Genomic DNA, 22,735 nt, shown 5'->3' on the forward strand with positions numbered 1-22,735 from the left:
ATACTATGAATAATAACCGAGGTGATATGACAACTGACTTCTCAGCCACTTTCGAAGTCCTAGGCATTCCTAAGATGATCCCCATGACCTGTAAGGGAGCAGTACTCTCAGTGGACACTGTTTAAGGTATTACAATGAATATTGTTTCTCTAAAACCAAGCTCGACCCTGGCGGAATGAATATGATTGTTTTTAACATAATAATAATTATTATTATTTGTAGTAGTATAAGTATTATTAGTATTATAATTTTTAAATCTCAAAGAAATTTGTTTTACAATTTGTGCATTACACATAATAAAGCATTATAACGATAGTTAACGTAATTCTCAGCTCTGATCTCTCCGAGGGACATTTGGGGGCAACACAGATTGTTGTGGTCATTGACTCAAAACCTGTACCACAGGCTTTGCAAAGCACTCGACCATGGCCCCCCAATATGGACACTGTCATCATGGCTTCACACAACATAAAGCAACGTTATAGCACCCTTGTAATAATGCAGTGGGTACCGAGTCACATAGGTGTGACTGGCAACACTATTGCAGACTCCTTGGCCCACCAGGGAGGACAAACACCACTCACCGAACAGGCTGTGAGTTTTCATCATGCTCTGGCTTGAGTGCTGGGAGTCTGGGAGCACATGAGACATTGTGGAGGCTGTCCAGGTCTGACCAAGCTATTATAGCACAGTGCAGAACAGGCAAATGTCCTGTTGGCTCATATTTCTCACGGCTATGGCCATATTTTGACTCACGGGAAGAAGAGGAAACCGTGCCTCATACTCTTTTTGACTTCCCCAGACTTGCTGATCTCCGTCTCGACAGGTCTGGGAAATCGAAAATTCTCGACCTGTATGGTGACATTTATGCACTACGCAAAACAACAGGGTTTCTGTCCAGGGCTTTTGCAATAGAGGATTTGAGCCTCTTAAGCCCTCACCCTAATGGAGTTTGATGATGATCATGAACGTAGTGTTACATTTCACTAAAACATCACAAGGGAAGATTATAATCAGAAAGTTTCAATGTAACCAATGAATGATTGTCAGGGAAACAAAGGAATTCTTATCTGTTTGTTTTTGTGATTCTGCCATGTATTTTCTTTGTGATACTAATATTTAAAATTAAGGGTCTTTTAACAATAACTCTTATCAGCTTGGAAACTCTTCACGGTTGGACGGACACTGGGTGGACATGGATTTGAAAACGGCTCTAATAAATTTTCAAAGAAATGTGATATTTGTGTATATCCTTGGATGAAACAATTCATGGCTAAATAGCCATTCGGTATAAAATCTGGTTTGACCGTTATAGTTTTCAAGATATAATAACTTTAAAATGAAATCAGACTATTTTTGAGCATGCTTTCATCGGGTTTTCCCGAACTCGCCTCAAATGTTTCGTTGAATTGAGTAAAGAGTTGAATAAAGAATTTGACATTCTTAAAATATGTTCCCATTCTTAATGTAGAAAAGAGCTGTAATAGTAGAACCTGTTTGTCATGACCATCCAGGTGCAGCCAAACGTCTTAGTCTTATCATGACCATCCAAATTTTACAGTCAAACGCCCATCTGACTGCACAATACAGATTATTTCAATGTAAAGACGATTTATTTGTAAATATGATTTATTTTGTAAAAATATTTGAAATATTTATAAAGACGTAATTTCCGACTTTGAGAACCTCTGGTCGATGCGTATACAAAGTGTATAGATAAGTGTATCTGGTACTGTACATCTCGATCAAGGCTAAAGAGTTAAGTCAGCTCTCAGATAAACAACGTTACTGATTTCAACTTTAAACCAGATTATCATTACAAGAAAATCTAGGCCTATGTCCCTTTAGTCTGAGACAAGGAATGGCATAAAGTTAAAATCTAGTCGAATTTTTTTTGTTATACTTAACATAAGTTTACATAAACTGAAACAAGCATGTTATATAAGATTGAATTAAATAGTGTAGAACGCAGATTAAGAAAAATGTATTTAAGTGTTACTGTGTATGTATTAAATTTTTTTGAGGCCAATGTTACCATATATTACTTTCCTTATGTAACGATGGCACTTGTGAGGTATTCATTGATTCCTTGTTGTGCCTGCAAGCCACAGATAGCGCTGGAGCATACCCGAAACCACAGGAACAAGAAAACAAGAAAAAGCTTAAACGAAGTGTAATTGTAGCAATTAATTTAGATCAGTCATCTAATTAAATTTGTAATAGATCTAGACCGACAAGAAATAAATCTGTGTGATTAGAAATATTTAAATATTTTGTACCAGTTGTTTTCGTTTAGCGCTAATAGCATGCTTTTAGCTTTCTCAACCTATAAAGGGAACTAATTCAGCTTATACCACCACTTCAGTCAAGTACGATTTTCCCCTGTGTTGTCAGGTAAAGGAAATAATTGTGCAAAATTTCAGCTTGATCTGATTTTGGGTGTCGGAGACATAAAGTGTATAATCATTTGGCCAGACAGAGTGAGCCGATATAAGGTTGGTAAAATTATGGGTTTTAGATAGAGGACAGTACCAGATACATTAATTACGAGCTTTAAGTTTTTTACTAAACAATTAAGCGATGCAAAATGCATAATGCATGGCCATAAACTTAAGAACTATAAATATCCTTTAAAATAAATTATCTCTTTTAGTTTCAATTATGGTTATAATGTATATGCATATGCATGTAAATACTTTAAGATCCCTCATGTAATAAAAAAAAAAAAAGAAAAATATTTAAATTTTTTTTTTTTTTTTTTGGAAAGGACAATACTTCAAAAATATACTTCTTTTTTTACTTTTAATAATAAATGTTTAGTAAAAAGAAACATTTGTACTCTGAACCATTCCACGCCCCCTCCCCCTTTAGAAAAAAATCGTGGTTAAGTAAATGTATAAATCTACAAGACTTTCTAATATTCCAATGATTGGCCTTTAGATCTAGATTCTAGACGGTGCGCAAAATATTTCAGATCATTAACTCCTCTCCGTATTGACGATCCCATCGTTGCTATGACCACATTAAATTATTTGTCAGTTTTATAAACATTAATTTGTGTTATATAATATTACGCCGCTTCCGCGGTGTCGAATACAAACGATGAATTGGAGGTAATACTCAAAACTAATTAAGTAACACCGGTGAAAGGCTGAACAATCAATAGAGGTAGTAGACTCGTTGTTGAAAAACAAATATGTTTGATATCAGTGAAGGGAACAGTCGAATGTCAGCTATGGCCGTACAATACTTACTTATATAATGATCAAGAGCGTCTTGTTTCTGTCGACTCCTATTTCGTTCTTACTTTATTCTTATTACTTATTCCCGAAACAAATAACTAATTCCTAATCGTACCATAACAACAAAAAGAGCATGGATTCCATTTAGTCCTATGCCAAATAAAATATTTATTACAAATTTCTTGAAGTTTAATCATAACAGAGAAGTGAACTACGAATGAGCAAATGAATAATTCCGTCGGATCATGGGAGGACGCCACGGAGAGATAGAGAATATTTGATCATGAACTATATACAACGTCTGAATAACCTTCACTGCTCAATACTATTATATGCTCGTATATCTGCGACTATGACTTTATAATTGATAAACTGCAGCGGGTATATTACATTGAACAGTGTAAATGATCATGAACTATATACAACTTCTCAATAACCTTGACTGCTCAGCGTGGATACGTTAACCTGTTTGTCTTCTGTGTTATTGTAAGGGAAAGTAGGCCTATAGTCTGAATAAACCAAAAAAAAATTTATTGAACTCTTTAATGAATGCGAGAAATATATTTTCTAGTTTTCTATCCAAATTTAAATTATTCTCTTTTTATACAACAAAAAAAAAAAAAAAGTCAAACCACAGTTTTCCCAGTGTCGCATGCGAGCTAATGATTGTTTCTCCAAAGATATAAATCAATCATGAAATTTCTAGGAAAATTGTTCAATCCCTTTTCGTGAATCGCGCCCAGCCACCTTTTACCCAACCCAGAAAGTTGTGTCCATTCTGAATGTGTAAATCGAATAGAGGTATTGTGATAGCGTTTATGTTTTTGAAAAAAAAAAAAGGGGGGGGGGAGGGCTTTTTGTTTTTCATGTTGTGTTTTTTTTTAACCTTTAAACGGAACTAAAAATATCCTGGTATTGTTGATGGAGTTTCAAAATTATTTCGTTAAACGATAAATGTACAACATTGGATTGGTCAGTCCATTGTCTTACTTATTGTCCACATTTATTGAACTACACATACCTATTGTTTTATTTGTCTAATTTTTATTTACCAAGCTTGTATCAACTCACTCCGTCTCTCAGTCTGGTACACATTTTTTACACCTTATTTCTCCCACTTCCCATTGGAACTTTGCGCAATTATTCATTGTCACTATGAAAACATGAATTGTCGAAAAATAATATTAAACAATTAATTAACTAAATTAACTAATTATTAATGGTACTAACTTAAGTTTGTGTGATATGAAAAAGGGGAAATACATCTTACAGTATTGAGATAATATGGCTGTAGATTGTAGTTCATAAGCTTTGTGTTGTTTGTTTTTCTTAGCTGGCTTGTTTTTAAAGTGTACACACATTATTGACACAGCAATAGAGCTTAGGCCCAGACCAAGAAAGATATGTTGCATTCAACTGACGCTTTCATTACAATAAACTATGGACAAGGTTAGCTATGTATTTCTGTCAGAAATTTTCTGATAAGATAAGATAATAATAATGTTATACATAAGTGTAGTGTTTCACATGACTACAAAAACTTGCTTGTGACCTGCATATTTTTTTCCATCTACTGCAGACAAAGCCTTTGTCCACTAAAGGTATCTACTGCTTCTCCTTTGCGCCTGTCTTCGACAGGGGCTTTTCCCTGGACCTCAAACGTGTGAACCGCGACCTTCGCAAGAGCTCCCCAAGGTCTCTTTCAGACCGTCTCTTTCGGAGGCCGTCTGCAGCCATGTCCTCCTTTAAGCTTGCCCCAATAATTTTTTTTTTAATTTTTTTTTTTTATATCTTACAAAAATCTAAAACCGTTTGCATAAATGTGTTTAAAATATGAATAGTTGTAAAAATGGTGTATTTGTATGAAATAACTGCTTGTATAGTTGATTTTAAAAATTAAATTTTTCGCTTTCATTTACGAAAAAAGAATTGTTGCATCAGAACTTTGAAGATCTAAAATATCATGATATCGGATTTTCAATATCTTTTCTAGTTTACGAGATCTAAACGGACGGACGGACGGACAGACAGACCACACAAAACTAATAGCGTCTATTCCCTTTTCGGTTGCCGCTAAAATCATAAAGTTTCAGCCTACATAAACTATGGTCTATGGGAGATAAACAATAACCACAAATCTATTTGAGTACATTAAAAATCTTGACTTAAAGTCTGATTACTTGCGATCACTTTAATTGTGGAACAAGCCTTTGCTTGATGCCTGACTTAATAGGGCAAGCCTAAACCTTGTTTGATTTTCGGCATGTAAACATACTTGTAGAAATGGCCGTATTGAATGGGCCACGTAAATTTGAGCGTGCGACAAATAAATAACATGAACCAATCCATGATCAACCTTATTTTTTTAATCTTCAAAAAAATACAAGCTTATCTAAGGAAAAGAACCACAAACTATAAGCCTACATGATAAGATCAGATAAAAAAAAAACACTTTTATTTTTTGTCATTTTAACTAAGACAGACAGACAATACAACAGACACACAGCATAAACAGCTAAAAACGTTTAATTGGTAGGGATCGATTACATTTTAATCTCAGTTCAGTCCCTTGACAATGTGCAGCTTGTCTATAATACAATCGATAAAATGGTTCATTCATTGCATTCCTTAATACAATACCAAAACACACACACAAATATTTTTAGTTCAAGAAAAATGCTCAGGTGTGAACATATCAGCATAACATCATTTTGTGACTTTAAAATCGATGAGCTGGTGAACCTACTTTAGCACCTGTGGAAAGAACATCGAAAATCGAAACATTTAAATACAATTTGATTATATAATATAGTTAATAGACATATAGGCCTATATATATATATATATATATATATATATATATATATATATATATATATATATATATATATATATCAGAGAGAGAAATAGAAGAGGGAAGGAAGGAAATATAGATAGATATAGATAGATAGATAGATAGATAGATAGATAGATAGATAGATAGATAGATAGATAGATAGATAGATAGATAGATAGATAGATTAATAGATAGATAGATAGATAGATAGATAGATAGATAGATAGATAGATAGATAGATAGATAGATAGATAGATAGATAGATAGATAAAACAATATAAGATAGAATAATTACAATGACATGATTACAAAGACATAAATAACTATAGATACATGCATATAATTTAGCATATTTTGTCTTCGTAGTTTTCGATCGACATAAAAAAAATTCGCTCATAAAAGTTTTGGCTGATCTTCGGCTTATTTTAAAGACTTACCGACATGAATGGCCACCATGGGGTCGTCACAGCTGGAGCACACCTGAATGTGGGCGTGCCCATCAGCACCTACGGTGACCGTCTTTCCGGTGCAGTGCCCGTTCTCGTAGTTGCCGCTTATGACGTCACAATAGGTCCCGGCTGGTAAGCCAGTCTAAAAAGAATGATACTAAGTCATTTTATATTTTTAACGATAGCCATTATATTAATTATCCAACTAGGTCTAAAATATATTCATTATAACTGCACGCACTTGAAGTAATAAACTAAATCGGCGGATACAGTGGTAAGGGGTTAAATTGTTGTACAAGTCCTTCTCTTATTAACTGGCTAAAAGTTATAAGAATAATACATAGTATAGAATAGGCCAGTGTTTTCCTAACTTTTTCCTAAATGGAACACTTCGCACATTTTAAGTATTTAGCGGAACACTTTGCTTGTTTTATTGCAGAGGTTAAGTCACGTATTCGAGGAAGATGTAGAGGTGAAGAAGAATATCTAGCGCCTCTAAAACCGGAAGTTTCAGCAGTATTGCCCTCTGACGGGTAATGAGCATCCTCCTAGGATTGCTTGTAGCTCCGAATGTATCTACGAGGTAAGTTGTCATTCTCCCCCTGTTGGTTGATATCTTATCTTATCTTATATAATACAGACGTTACTTCAAAAAAGAAGATGGTATATTGTTGTTGTTTTTTGATTATATAGCTTCCATGGCCGCTTAATCTCTAAGCTTAGGTTTTCCTGTGTTGTTATTTCTTCCCTTTCAGTTATTTCCACTATCTTGTCAGTCAAAATAGGTCTCCCATAGAATAGTAGATAATAGGCCCGAGAACCTCATGTGGCGAGTATTTGCATTATTATTACTATATTATTTATATATATATACCTTTTTGCATTATAACTCTTCCAAGTGACGCTCATTTTGTATTACTCTTATTCTTATTGTTGTTTGTAATAATAATCTAGTCACAGACTTACTTGTAGATTGGTATTAATGTCATGGGACTCCAAGTTCAAGGCTATAAAAGCTTTGTTCCCCCTGGAGAAGGCGATTTGATAATCTGATCCGGACCACCAGTTGTTGACAGCTGTTCCCCTGGCCATGTTGCGGAATGCCACCATGTTGTAAATCTGACGCCACCTAAACATTGAGAAATAGATTGTATTGAATGGGTCCATGTCTGTGTAGTAGAACATTTGCTCAATGAAATTAGGAACATAGGACATAAACAGGCAAATTTAAAAAAAAATCCTTTTTAAAAAACAAAGCTTGTCTAAGAGAAAGAACTCCACACTTAGAATTATATCTCTAAATTATGTAGAATTCATTTCCCTTCTTTGATATGAAACAAAATAATTAATAACCAATACTTAATTGACTAATTGGTTAATGTTTAATTGATTCATGTTTTGTTAGCTACAATAAATAGTGGTTGAAAGTTGATCAGAGAACGGGAGACATACCATGGTCAATGACCCAATGTGAAGAACGCCTACATATTTAGCAGTACATATGAATACTGAAGGATTAATTTCCCTTGTGGTATCAAACAAAATAATTAATTAGTTAATAGTAATTAATTAACTTATTGGTTATTTTGTTTTCATTTATTCATGTCTTGTCGATACCAATAAATAGTACTGAAAATTTTCAACTTGATCTGAGAATGGGTGTGGGAGAACCGCAGTGTCTAACCCATCAAACAGACAGACAGTGAGAGGATATAATTTTGTCATAAACAGAGACGGCCTTACAAGTAGGCGGGGCCTCGGGCGATTGTCATGCGCGTGCAGGTAAAACGTAAGCGAGGACAATATACCGTACCACATGACGCTAACGAACTCACCCGCCTCTAATGGTGTAGGCCATATTATTACGTAGGTACTGTACTAGAGGCTGTTTGACAACATTACACACTGCATTGTCCTGCATTAAGACCTTGCTTGTTACCTTTTGTTCCGGTCCTCAACTATTGATTTAGTGATCTTTAACCAACGAAACTAATGATCCAGAAACATTTGGCACAAAAAAATAGGAACAAACTAGATAATGATAATTTCTGCTATCGATGGGTCACCTCAAGCGCGCGGCCTGGGTCGGTTACTCCACTCGTCACCATTTAAGGTCGCGTCTAACAAAAAGAAAAATATTTATCAAAATAAAAAGTTTGTGCGTCAGCCGGGAATCGAACCCGGATCGACTGCTTGGAAGGCAACCATGCTAACCTTTACACCACCGACGCTTGTAGAGAATGATGTGACATCTTGGAGTATCTTATGCAGTAAACGTAACGGACATTTGGTATTTACACTGAGTATCAAGAAGGCATCTATGTTGACAAGCGATAGACGAAAGTAAACCAATAAGTCCTGTGCTGTGACTTTTAACCCGAAATTTTAAGCGCATGTCAATCAGTTTGACGTCTGCATTCACCACAATGATTGACAAAAAACATTCGTCAATCAATCAGTATGTAATTTTTTTGGGGGGGGGCCTTATTAAGAGGGAAACGAGCAAAAAAAAAAATTTCTTTAAACAAATCTTTTATTGAATGAAGGGAGTGCACCCTGATCGATCGCTGATATATTTCGCAATATTGCAAGTCTTATCTCTCGTCTTTCTAGAGTCTCTATGAAACAAAATGTATTATTTACCACTAATTGATTAACTAAATGGTTAATTTATATTGATTGATGTGTCGTCATCGACAATGAATAAATGTGTTAACTTTCAATTTGATCCGGGAATCGCAAGTGGAGAAAAATGTGTTAAAGAATCCACCAGACAGACAGACAGACAGACAGTGCGATCTAGTATAAGTTTTGTTAAAAACAAAACGTGGGAGGAATCAAATTTATGGTTCAATTATATGAGAAATATTGTGGTCCATTTTTCCACAACTTGCTCTAAATGCCATCCTCATAGGTCATTTTGACATTAATTTAGTCGTACATGCACAGCCGGCCCTAAACTATTGCGGGCCCAATGTGAAACGGATTGCGCGGGGCCCAGTCTGAATAGGAATAAGGATAATAAGTGAAAATTAAGATTTTTTACAAGACAATAAATTAGTCTTTGTTTTACACATTTATTTAATGAAAGTTGATAATTGCCCCCCTTTTTTTATCGCGCCTGGGATCGGCGTTTTCCTTATTGAATGACACCCCAAAATGACAATTTTGTCCATTTTCCAGGAGAGTTTTCAGGAGCTTTGAATAATTTTGGGAAATTTCCAGAACTTTTGCAATTTCCTGAGATTTCAAGGATCTCTTGGAAAATCGCGAGAACCCTGTTAGAAGTTATATTGGTTTAATTTGATAATTTACACCTAGAATGAGCGAGGGGCCTATGAAAGTTTGGGGTCCACTGCGGCCGCATTGGTTGCAGAGGCCTAAGGAATCCTGCGTACATGTCACTTAATTATATGAACTGTGCTAAGTTATTAGTTTTCCTAAATGCAGTCTAAATACAGTACATGCATGAATTAGTCTTAGCATATGAAATAAGAAATGCCCCTTTTCTTTTTCTAAAGAAATACTGAGTATAAATAAAATTGTATTATACATCATAAATTGCATATCTCCAAGACCTAGCATTGACCTATATATTGTTCTTTGGGAGATGTGAAACCTAGCCTGTAAAACCTTTAATTACCTACATGGTTTAGTTTCATTCACAATCACAAAGCCTATATCTGCAGAAGAAACATAGGTTTAAATGGTTCAGACACTTACATCCGGGGACTTCATTAATGACTGCTTACCTGTGTTCACAACTCCAGCCACCTGTGCAGGTCATACCACTTAGTGTAACGGACTTGATGCTCATGTCCGCGTTGTGTGGTGGCCCCTCGTAGTTGTTGGCCCTGTTGTATTCGTAACTACTCATGACACGGGGAAAGCCGTAAGGATGGGCCAACATGAAGGCTGAGGCAACCTGAATATACATTATAAATATGTGTGTTATTTGGAAATAGTTATAGATACATTTCTTTATTTCTTTATCTATTTGTATTCTAACTTAGACTTAATCAGTCTGGCAAGAACTCTAAATCGCATCTGTCCCTCGAGTTTCGTCGAAACGGCGCGTGACAGTTCTCGTAATCAAATCCCTTCACTTTTTTTTCGGTCACCAGTTGTTAATAGCAGGATATCAAGACACAGGCCGGTCCTTTCTTTTATGTTATGTAATTGACGGACTTTAAACGCAACTTAGTGACGTCATGACTTTGTTGGGTTAGAGATTACCTACATAAATAAAGTCAGTTGGTGTTAGGGCTTCTTAGGGATAATGTGTTTTATAGACAGAGACTTGACTGTGGCCTTTCAGTATTACACTGTCGCCCTATGTGTTATCTAACGGTTTGGTCTTTGTCTCTTGCGTGTTAATGTGTGTGAGTTTTTGTTCTTGTTAGTTCGTTGCATAAGAATACACTCGCACAAGAAACTCAAGACATCTCCAGAGTAATCTGTCAAAGTCAGGCAGGCATCAGCAACTACAAGACAAAGGCTTATCACAACCAGCAGTTTTCTGTACCATTTTCTCTCGAAAGCTCAGATTCTTCTTTTAGACTAAGCTTTCAGTGTCCAACTTTTACAAACATACGAAAGTACAAAGATCACTAGCATACAATTTAAATTTGACTGGGAAGCTGATGAAACTCTTCCGGATTTTCCTCAGTTTGCTCATGGCAGAGGATTGACATAGATGGGAGTAATTTCTATGAATTTTCATACGAATTTCCGACTCTCGCACATAACTTGCAGGTTGTCTCCCTCTCAGCTCTTGCTGGTCCATGGAGACAATGATACTAAGAACTCTTTCGACCAGGTCGTAATGTCGTCAGTACAACATCCAACCACTTTTATTTTTTACTGTTGCGAGGATATCCTAAATAAAATTAAAGCTCAAAATCCCAGCCTTCGCCAGGATTCGAACTCATGACCCCCAGTGGCGACTGCATTTAATCAATTGAAAAAGTCTAGAGCCATTAATATTTGATATGATATGTTACATACCATTCTATAATAATTTATCAATGAAGAAAACTTTTGACGTTTGGATTGATTACAAAACGAAGAGGTTCTCACTAATTTCTCACGAAACATCTAAGGACTCTTGGCATTTCTTACCTTGTATGGGCGTGGCTCCCAATGTGTGAGAACACCGCCTCCGCCACCATGGCCTCTCTGGTTGTCGTGGTTGTCAATGAAGTTGACAACTTTGTCGGTGGCCCACATGCCCCAGCCGACACCGAAGTTGCTGAGAAATTTCATAGGATTCTGTCGCCTTGAGAAAAAAAAACAACAAAAAACTCCAGTGTTTGGGGTTAAGTCTAGAAAACAACTAATGTAAAGTAGTCAAGTCTAGAGAAGATAAAATGTAAAGCAGTCATGTCTAGAGAAGATAAAATGTAAAGCAGTCATGTCTAGAGAAGATAAAATGTAAAGCAGTCAAGTCTAGAGAATACAAAATGTAAAGCAGTCATGTCTAGAGAAGATAAAATGTAAAACAGTCAAGTCTAGAGAATACAAAATGTAAAGTAGTCAAGTCTAGAGAATACAAAATGTAAAGTAGTCAAGTCTAGAGAATACAAAATGTAAAGTTGTCAAGTCTAGAGAATACAAAATGTAAAGCAGTCAAGTCTAGAGAATACAAAATGTAAAACAGTCAAGTCTAGAGAATACAAAATGTAAAGCAGTCAAGTCTAGAGAATACAAAAATATATATCACTGTTACATAGCAATAATATACAAAAGTGTAATTTCTTTAGCGCTATATACAAACGTAACGTAGAGACTCAATGCAATATGAGGAGCTAACAAAAACGACATTCAAACTGGCAAACTAATCTGAATAGAAAGTGTGTTAACATGAACTCAATATACAGAGTGCTTTTCTCAACATGAAAGCCAAATTTATTTTACTTAATCGAAGACTAAAGGCAAAATAAAAGGTTCCGTTATTTGCTTTGTATGTTATTTAAGCCAAAACCGAAATGTCAATTTCTTTATCTTGAATAAAAACATAAGCCCAAATTGAAACCAATCTTACTTTGTCCTAGTATTAAACGTTTGTTACATCCTAGACCAAATCTACCTTTTACCTAAATACTTTAGCCAGTTCCAAACCAAACTTGAAATTGGTCACTCTACCAGTAGCAAAGTATTCTTCTCCCTTGATTGGTTCTCCACCTTGGTCGATGACCTCTTGGTAAACAAATGGTTGACCTCCAGAGGGAAGATTCTATGATGAAACAAGCAAATTCATAAAAAAAATACTTAAAAAAAAATAAAAAATTATCTAAGAGTAAAATCTCAACCTTTACAGCCATTACTATTAATATTTATTTCTCTTTGTCGCTACTAAAACCAAATTAATTACCACTATATAAGTAACTCATTGATTGATTCTTGTGTTGTCATCTATTCTAAATCATTGTGTAATGTTTCAACTTAATCTAATAATGGGGAGCGCAAGAAATTACGAGTTAAACATTTGTATCGGACAGATAGATTTGGTAAAAGCTTTATTTAACGCGAAATACATTTTTGTCTCTGGAAAAAAAAAAGATGAATGAATGAATGAAGTCTAAGTGAACTTTTACCTTGACATGGCTGAAAAGAGCCACTAAGTCCGCGGGCCACATGTGTTTGGCTGCGTCCACTCTGAACCCTGCCACACCCAGATCAATTAAGTGGTTCAAGAAGTCAGCCACCTTGCCACGGACGTAGTCTTTGCCCATTTTGAGATCCAGCAGACTGACAAGTCGACAGTTTCTGAGAAGAGAAAGTGTTCTCAAGCTGTTAAGTCTTTAGCTAGATCAACAGACTCCCCAACTTCAAGAACCTAATATTGCATCATGCATGGATAAAAAAGATTCAATAGGGACCAAATTTTAATTACAGAAAATGTTAAATTAAATTTAGTGAAATACGGGTCAGTCCTGACCAGGGCAAAAACAATGGACCCTCCGATTCGAAAACTACGCATAGCTGCAAGTGCCAGGAACACAGTACCAGTACCGTGAACATTATTTATGTAAGATAGTAAAAGTTAAAGTAAAGTTCCCCTTTCAGACCTTGTGGTCTATAGGGCAGATGATGTAAAGGTCATCTATTTCTGTGGCCTACGGTTAACAAGGGTGTCATGTGGCCAGCACAACGACCAACCGCCTTTACTTTTCCCTAACTAATTTCAGGTACCCATTAGAGCTGGGTGGACTCAGAGGCGCCCAAGCGCTTTACCGCTCACCCACCGCGCCTCCAAATCTTGCTTCCGGAAAATACGGGCTATAGGGCGAAAGAGTGAGGTCGACGTGTTGCGCGAATCCTCCTCAGCGCAAGTCACTTGTCATCCCCCCCCCCCCAACCAAACCAAAGTCCTGTGGCGACAAGCAAGCAGTGAAGCGGTAGGTGTGGGCACACTGGAAGCCGTAGCTGCAACCCTGCACACAGGGGCTCAGGCCATATGGTCGTTCACCACTGACACAGAGCAGCAGTGGAGTCCGGCAGCCCCCTGAGTGGCTGTGCAGCCCTATTTAGGAGTACACTTTTTTTTTTTCGGCCAATATATTTTGAACGTGGCATGGGGTTTGCAGTCTTGTCCTCAGACAGATTGAATCACGCACAGCAAGAGTTGCGATGACATGGAGGCAGATGCGAGGAAAGCGAAAACAGGACCTCCTCGTATAACTTGGCTCCACACTTTCATGGAAGACCTCAGAACAGTGGACACCAGCCCGAGGGAGCCTAATCGTTGAAGTACGTTTTAGAAGACTGTGGTAATCTAAATAATACAACTTTAACTAAATTGACTAAATACTGTTATCCATTTAAGTCTATGCAATAAATTGTGGCGATATTCTTACTGAGTTTATTATTAACCAAAAAAAAAAACCTCCACTATCTGCCTCCTCGCTTTGAAGATTTTGTTATTACTGTAATAATGAAACAACTATTTTTATTTTCTTTAGATTGATCACAACTTCCTAAGGCAGTAGTGAGACTAACAACATGACTAAGCCTATGCCCAATCTGAACAATTGCGTCGGTGGTGTAAAGGTTAGCATGGTTGCCTTCCAAGCAGTCGATCCGGGTTCGATTCCCGGCTGACGCATTTTTTATCTACTTGAATTTTTTTCTATGTACAATCTATATATTTTCCATATATGAAATTCTCTTAATGGCTCAACAGTTTGGACACCAAGAAGTAAAGGAAAGATCACTCTTTTATTTCTACCCTACGAATTTTAGCGGGTGTTGGGGTGAGAACAAGTAGTATTCACCTGTCACTAAATAGCAGGGCCGGACTAAACCGTTGCGACCAAGAAGTCATGGAAAGATCACTCTTTCATATCTGAAAGTCGGACTAGAGTTACCCCACGTAAAAAAAGAGAGAAGGGGGGGGGGGGAGAACAAGTAATCTACTCTGTGTTCACCCGTCAATAAATCACCGACAGGGCATACCCATTGTGGGGCCCTATGCGAAACGGATTTCGCGGGGCCAAGTTTGGGTAGGGATAAGGATAATTAGTAAAAATTAAGAGTTTGTATTAGAAAATGTATTCGTCTTTGCATTTAATTCATTCTTTACTACGTACAGAATTACTTTACGAGTCTTGCGTGTAGCGAAGTCATACAGTATATCATAATAATTATGTTTCCTACATAGATCACGATCAATAGCAAGAATTACCAAATGTTTCAATCTATCTTCGTAAATTACTGGCCTGAAGTAATTCTTGATTAGTTTGAGGTGCGAGAAACTTCTACCATAGGATGCCTCAGTTACGGGTATTGCATAATGCCGTGTTTTTTTTAAGCGCTTAGGATTGGCGTTTCCATATTGAATGACACCCCCAAAAATGACAGTTTTTGTCTATATATTTCATGAGATTTTTATAAGTTTTAAAAGAGCTTAATAATTTCCGGAGATTTCCGGGACTTTTTCGTATATTTTGCAATTTCAGGAGATCTCCAGGAGACCGCGTGAAATCTGTTATAAGTTATAAAATGGTTTAATTTAATAACTTACACCTAGAATTATCATCGAAGGTCGAGAAACGCTGCCTTTTTTTAATTCTCATATATATATATGCATAGGGTTAGAGTTTACTGGGGGTTAGGGTTTGGAAAAAATCGCCTCCCCCCACTCCAAAGTTCTGGATCCGCTAGTGACACCAGGTGGCAAGGGGCTTCAAACATTGCCAATGGTAGATCTGTATTGAGAAAGCTTGCCACCCAATGCTCCGAAACGCGCGAAAAGATCTTAGTAATATATTTCGATTTTTTTTAATGCAAAGATTAGTGTGTAGTTTTACACTCAAATTTGTAGAGCATAGAATTGTTATAAATCACAGTTCCTGTAAAACCTCAATTTACCTGACTTCCTCGGGGTTGTTGTAGTTGTGGATGTTCAAGTCTCCTGTATGACAGTTGCTGCCGTCATTGAAGTCTGTTGGACCGAAGGGAACTCCGGGGAACTGTAAGGCGTTGGCGTCGTAGGAGGATCCCCCTGTGCCGTGTCCGGTTCCTCCAGCTCCCGTCATGTGGTTAATAACAACATCCACATATATCCTTTAACAAATTGAATGTGAAAAATATGAATTAAAAAAAAAGTAAATTCGTATAAACAGTCGACACTTTAGTTACAGTCAGCTTTGATTCAGGTTTATCTAGGGTTAGTTGTGAACACTGCCATAGTAAATTAACAATAACTAAAATATAACAGATTAAATACTAAAGATATCTAAAGAGAACTCTAACATAATGTAATCGAAGTGAAAGTTGGAGTGGAGTCTCGGGAGATAAACCAGAACACAGTCACGACGTATTTCTAGTGAGTTTTGTGTAAATTAATCATTTCATTTATTGTGTTGCTACATAATTCCTTTTAAGTTGAATATGTATATTTAATATTTGTAAATAGAAGTTCTAATCAACTATGGTTGAGAAGAAGTCTTTTTGAGTTTATTTCATGTTAAACACTAAGAGTAAAGCACGCATACATCGGTTTAGTTATTCCAATTGCTTGGGGCTACAAACAAAACGACAGGACCACTATGTGGTTAGTGTCACACCTCATCAAGGTCAGGAGATGGAGTTTCTATTTGGAAGGCACATGCATACCGCGTCTTCCATGCTGTAGACTGCCCAGTGCGCTGTGGTTCAATCTTTTTTAATGAATATTTGGGGGTGGGGGAGGAGGAGTATCAGGTAGAAAGTTTCCTTGCTCCCTTTGGGCGCTCAGTGAGCACAACTCAGCTAGATTCGTGGTGGGGTTTAAACTTGAGACCACTTCTCAAGTAGACAATCCCAATCTGTTTTATGCCACTCAAATTTCTTGAGTGATTAAATTAAGGGCCCGATTAATGGCCACATTGGTCAGAGACTATTACTACTTATTTGTTTTGAGGACACTATTATGTTTTTTTAAGGGTTGCAATCGGGTTATGGCCTATATGTGGTTAGGCCTATATTTCTTATTCATTATTTATGTTATAGTAACCTGACTCCAGCGGCGTTACACTTCTGGACCATACTTCTGAATTCCGCCTCTGTTCCACTCCTGGTCTGAAGTTTGTAACTGACTGGCTGGTATCGTTCCCACCAAGGCCTGTTGGGATCGGTCACAACTCGATTCTCATTGGCTGGGGAGGTCTGAAAAGGTTTTTATCTTTTAAAGAAATGCTGAAAGGAGAGTTTAGACCCGCTCTTCGGCCCTAAGAAAAATACAGCCATGAGGAGGGGGGGGGTGAGAACCAAATCCTTGACATACTTTTAAGAACAACTAAATTTACTAAATACTATTACACATGAAAGCAGGGGCGGACTGGGTGTCAAAATTGCCCCAGACATTCCTATACTCTCCGGCCAATAAATTGTAGATCATACGGTGGGCCTCCAAATATAGGCCTACCTGTCCTCAAAATCATTATGTTATTTTTAATAATGTATCGATAACTTTATATTATTAGAAATATAAGCATTATGAGTCAATTATGACCCTTTTCATCGCTAAGTATGCAGGCCGTATAAGGATGAAGCATACTAGTAGTACTGTCTATTACATTATTTTGGAAAATGTGTTAAATTAAATTAGTATTAGGACAATTAGGACCTACAATGTTAAGTCTGTAAAGATTTTTTTTTAAACACGACGCTCAGAGGGCCACTTTTATAAGAAAATATTATACAACCTTTAACCTTTCAATGCGTGCGATAGTGGCATTCATGAATCCCTTTAGGTGACCCTACCGGCCCATTTGTGTACCGGCCCACCGGGCATTTGCCCGAATGCCCATATAGCCAGTCCGCCCCTGCATGAAAGTCAATGCAGTAAAATGTAGCGGTATTCTTACTAAGTTTATTATTTTTTAAAAATCCAATATCTGCCTAATCGCTTTGAAGATTTTGTTATTGGTGAATGATGTTAGAATCAAACAACTGTTTTTCTTTTCTAAAGATGTTTAAATGATCACAACTTCTTTACACTCATGTGTCCAACTTAACACAACTCCCGAGGCAGTAGTGACACTAACAAACAAACTAAACCTGTGCCTCACTAAAGTAACTGCGTCGGTGGTGTAAAGGTTAGCATGGTTGCCTTCCAAGCAGTCGATCCGGGTTCGATTCCCGGCTGACGCAATTTTTTTATATCTTCTTCGATTCGATTTTTTTAATATACAATCTTCAATGTTAAAGTGACATTTTTTATTATGATGACCATCAGATAGTGTCCCGATCTTGCGAGTTAAAGTGACATTTTTTATTATGATGATCATCAGATAGTGTCCCGATCTTGCGAGTTTTATGAGAATAATGACGGAAGTTAAATACCCAAACATCTGACCAAATCTGTTGGTCAATATCTCATGGAATGGGACTGGTAAAGGCTCTTGGCTTCCGAACCGAGACTTCTCGGGTTCGAACGTCGATGAAAACCCGGATTTTCAGGAAGCCCCTGAGTTCCCCCAATTCTTATTTATGCTGAACCCTTTCCCAGGGCAGGTCCTAACTATTGCGGGGCCCTATGCGAAACGGATTGCGCGCGGCGCTATTTGAAACGGATAGCGCGGCGCCTAGCCTAGGTAGGGAGAAGGATAATAATTGAAAAATTAAGATATTATATTAGAAAATAAATTCGCCTTTACATTTTATACATTCTTTACTAAGTACAAAATCACGATCAAATTAACTTTCCGAGCCGTGCGTGTAGCGAAGTCATACAGTATATCATAAAAATTCAGTTTCCTACATAGATAACCCTCAATAGCAAGAATTGCCAAATTTTTTCAATCTATCTTCGTAAATTACTGGCCTCAAGTAATTTTTGATTAGTTTCAGGCGCCAAAAGCTTTTATCATCGGATGCCACATTTACGGGTATTGTTTAATATAGTTGTTTGTTTTTTTTAAATCGCTCCTAGCATTGGCGTTTTCCATATTCAATGACACCCGTATATTTTGCAATTTCAGGAGATTTGCAGGAGCTCCTGGAAAATCAAGAAGCCGCAGAATCCCTGTTATAAGTTATAATGATTTAATTTAATAATGTACACCTAGAATTAGTGCTGTGCCTATGAAAGCGCGGGCCCATAGGTTGCAGTGGCCTAAGGCCGGCCCTGCCCTTCCCATCTAGAAGTTGATCTACTGGAGATGTTCACGATCAACTCACCAATGCCAAGGACGTTCAATGGAGCCTCAGAATTGAAAAGTAAATCAAATAGACGAGTTTAAAATTTGATTAAAAGTACGAAACTTAGTTTTCGAGTCTTCATAAACGAAAGAAACTTTTATCAACACTTCATTTACTTCTAGGAGCTGCCTCGTCGTGCGGCTTGCGCTCTGGACTGTCGTTTGGACTTATCGATGGTCCCGGGTTCAAACCCTGCTGGCTTCCATCCCCCGTCGTCCTGCGGGAGGCTTGGACTAGGAAGTAAATTATCTTTAATTCTGAATGAACTTCCGAAACATGGAAAACATTTGACACCGGAGACACCAATATGCTTGCTATTTCTGGGACTTCCGCCATTAATGAAATTTTGATTCTCTTGAATTGCACAAATATTGTAGCCTTCTTCCTTTGGCGTAAATGTTTTTGATATATTGCCATTTTTACTTTTAATGTTTATGTTCTATTAAAAAAAACAAAAAAAAAAAAAAAACAATGCAGTGCCCTACCTGGACAGCACAAAATCCATACGGTCCAAGAAATCTCTCACACTCAGCGGCTATGTCGTTCCATTTCCATTCAAACAGATGGACAACACCGTCTCTGCCCCCAATACAGTGAGGGTCAGTGAAGGCCGAGAAGGCTTTAGAATATGACAAAAAAAAAAGAGAGAGAGAGAAAGAAAGAAATAGTTCTAAAAGTGTTGTCGGTAGCTCAAACTTTAAAGGTAAAGCTCATCAAGACTCAACTAGAACTCATTAAAAATAACAATATTATGCTGTTGCTAAATATGCCGCTCCAGAATGGACCTCATTCACCAATCGTAAACAAACAACATTTAGCCACATGATAATATTGATAAAACAATGAAAATTACGTATCACGTGACAGCCTTTATGGATTGCGTAATTTGTATAGAAGATATAGAGAATCACGTGGCAAAATGTTGTTTGTTAACAATTGGCGAACGAGGTCCATTGGCTTAATTAGCCACACTAGCGCATTCATTGTCTTCCGAGACAGAAGAAGCCATATATTATGCTCTTTCAGAAAAAAATGGCCAGACTTAAGAATGTTTAAGCATTGTATAGATTTAGATTGGTAGTTCCCTAGATAGGGCATAAACTCCTTTAGGGCCGAAAAATAAAAATAAAAAGGGGGGGGGGTAAGACTCGGACAATTATCCCACAAATATAGACATGACGCTCATAACCAGGGGTCTCTAGGCCAATGTGCTCATCCTTACGTAGAACTCTTTTCTTTTCCTCGTGGTGAAGGATGGCAACATTTGTTTGTATGTCCGGGTGTACAGAGATATCATGTTAGAATGAAGACTTCATGTCGACCAACATCTTCATTTATTGAACTGGCCAGTCGGAGATCAGAAAGATAACTTGTCACTAAGTCTCACTAGTTAGTCTCCCTTTTTACATTTTGTACACGTTTTTCCTCCCACTTTCCGTTCTTTGTTTCTGATATAACACTGCAATTATCCACAGTTATGACAATACAATAATATAAAAAAAAAATATAATAAAAAAATCAACCAATTAGATTTTGTATTAATGGTAATTAATTAACTTATTTGATATATAAAAAGAAATCCTATTCATGCAGTATTGAGATATGTTGTTATGATTTTTTTTTGAATTATTATATATATATATATATCGCTTGTTAGCGTACTAAACTTACCCAAATCAAAGAGAAGAGTTATCGGTACGTAGAACAATAACATAGTTGTCGTCCCTGACTTACATGGAGACACTAAGTCTGTTTTACTTATAAAGTACTCTTTCTTAATGCCTATCGTACTAATGGCCTCTACTGGGATTTTTTTTTATCTCGTAGTATTTAAAAAAACAAACTAAATATATAAGTCAAAAGATAAGCTCGTTAATCAGCTGGTCTAGAATCTTCTGTTTGCTTAAGGACTTGCTCGTTGAGTGATCTGGTCATTTCAATGTGTAGACCAACACAAGAAGGAAAGTAAAAGATGTAACAAACAATGCTATGGTGTAAGATGATGAGGGGAGCTACTTTTGTCTACCACTGCGTCCCCAGGTGTCAGGTAGGAGAAGGATCCTTATGGGATCGCTGTGAATAGCGAACAACCGCGGACCAACTGTTTCCAGTCCTGGAAGATGATGAATGCCATTGGCGCCACTGTTGGGGGTGCGGGCCGTACCGGGTGTAGCCCATCAGAAAAGTATAAAATAAATAACTTAAGAAAATTATAAACCTTATGACAAACAGGCAACAAAACACACACTGTAACAAAATAATCCCTTGTTATTAAAAATTTAATAAAATTTGATAGTAATCTTTCTATCATAAATATTTTTTGTAACATTTGATTAAATCTTTCTCGCTTTAATGTTTGCAACATTTGTACAAGTCTTTTTCTGTTTCTTATTTAAAACGCTTAATCAATTTTCTCTCTTCTTGTATGTAACATTCTATCAAGTGTTTCTCTCTTTCATGTAAGTAACATTCTATCAAGTGTTTCTCTCTTTCATGTATGTAACATTCTATCAAGTGATTCTCTCTTTCATGTATGTAACATTCTATCAAGTGTTTCTCTCTTTCATGTATGTAATATTCTATCAAGTGATTCTCTCTTTCATGTAAGTAACATTCTATCAAGTGTTTCTCTTTGTCCTATATGTTACAGTTTAATATCTTCTTCAAGTCTGTATGATATGCGATCAAGTGCTCATGTCTTGTGTATTTGTTACACATTTAAGACACAGCCATGCTGGTTATGTAAGATAATGTCGTTATTTTGTTCTTTTAAAATTCGAAGACATTTTTATTTTGTATTTATAATGGATTAACTTTTTAAAAAATTCATTGTCGTGATTAAATTAATTGGCCTACATTTTATGCAGATGTAGTTCGACCAATTCTATCTCCAGTCAGTGACCAGATGGTCGTAATAAAAATAAAACAAAATAAAAGCCATATATGGATATGTCGGCCATAGTACTAGACAAAATACTTTAGTCTGACTTGACTTTAAGGACATTAGTGTTTGAAGGTCAAACGTCTAAACAAATTCCCTGACATTCTTTTAGTCATCTTGACTCCCACACTGGCCAAAAGGGAGTCTTTTTAAGGTGTGTAGAGTTTGATCTTCCCAACGGTTAACATCGATGTCCATGGCCTCGAAATCCTAAATGACGGTGTTATCAAACTTTTGACTTGTGTGTAACCCTTTTATAATTTTTGTATTCCTAGTCCCCCCCCCCCACTCCCTTTTCTATGTGACTGCATCTATGTGCTGAGATGACAGATCATATAATTTGGTTCCCTGGTTGTTAATTTTAATCTGAGATACTGTTCCACGTCTAATAGTCTGTTCCACGTCTAATAGTCTGTTCCACGTCTAATAGTCTGTTCCACGTCTAATAGTCTGTTCCACGTCTAATAGTCTGTTCCACGTCTAATAGTCTGTTCCACGTCTAATAGTCTGTTCCACGTCTAATAGTCTGTTCCACGTCTAATAGTCTGTTCCACGTCTAATAGTCTGTTCCACGTCTAAT

The 22,735-nt window shown here is 36.8% G+C and overlaps 1 protein-coding gene and 3 non-coding genes across 4 annotated transcripts; 2 read left to right on the top strand and 2 right to left on the bottom strand.

Annotated features, from left to right (window-relative positions):
* Positions 1 to 5,752: 5,752 nt before the first annotated feature.
* LOC106060208 (alpha-amylase-like) lies at positions 5,753 to 21,034 on the bottom strand. Its single transcript, XM_056039511.1, has 11 exons — positions 20,886 to 21,034; positions 19,700 to 19,833; positions 17,026 to 17,177; positions 15,900 to 16,094; positions 13,124 to 13,295; positions 12,623 to 12,762; positions 11,649 to 11,805; positions 10,280 to 10,452; positions 7,494 to 7,656; positions 6,516 to 6,669; positions 5,753 to 5,996 (listed from the first exon to the last, which is right to left on the bottom strand). The coding sequence occupies exons 1-11, from the start codon at positions 20,926 to 20,928 to the stop codon at positions 5,962 to 5,964; spliced, it is 1,518 nt and encodes a 505-aa protein (XP_055895486.1). The 5' UTR covers positions 20,929 to 21,034; the 3' UTR covers positions 5,753 to 5,961.
* Positions 8,687 to 8,758, bottom strand: Trnag-ucc (transfer RNA glycine (anticodon UCC)). Its single transcript has one exon. It is a non-coding gene; the product is annotated as a tRNA-Gly (tRNA).
* Trnag-ucc (transfer RNA glycine (anticodon UCC)) lies at positions 14,563 to 14,634 on the top strand. The gene has a single exon. It is a non-coding gene; the product is annotated as a tRNA-Gly (tRNA).
* Trnag-ucc (transfer RNA glycine (anticodon UCC)) lies at positions 18,093 to 18,164 on the top strand. Its single transcript has one exon. It is a non-coding gene; the product is annotated as a tRNA-Gly (tRNA).
* Positions 21,035 to 22,735: the final 1,701 nt, after the last annotated feature.

This window comes from Biomphalaria glabrata, chromosome 8 (genome assembly GCF_947242115.1).
Source record: "Biomphalaria glabrata chromosome 8, xgBioGlab47.1, whole genome shotgun sequence".
NCBI classification, from domain to species: Eukaryota; Metazoa; Mollusca; class Gastropoda; family Planorbidae; genus Biomphalaria; species Biomphalaria glabrata.

Bases quoted from the DNA above. Each gene is read 5' to 3' on its own strand.
- LOC106060208 (XM_056039511.1), bottom strand. From the start codon at position 20,928: ATGTTATTGTTCTACGTACCGATAACTCTTCTCTTTGATTTGG. The intron at 7,657-10,279 runs GTAAGCAGTCAT...CTCAATGTTTAG, and splicing joins GGCTGGAGTTGTGAACACAG to GTGGCGTCAGATTTACAACA. The intron at 5,997-6,515 runs GTAAGTCTTTAA...TTCTTTCCACAG, and splicing joins CATGGTGGCCATTCATGTCG to GTGCTAAAGTAGGTTCACCA.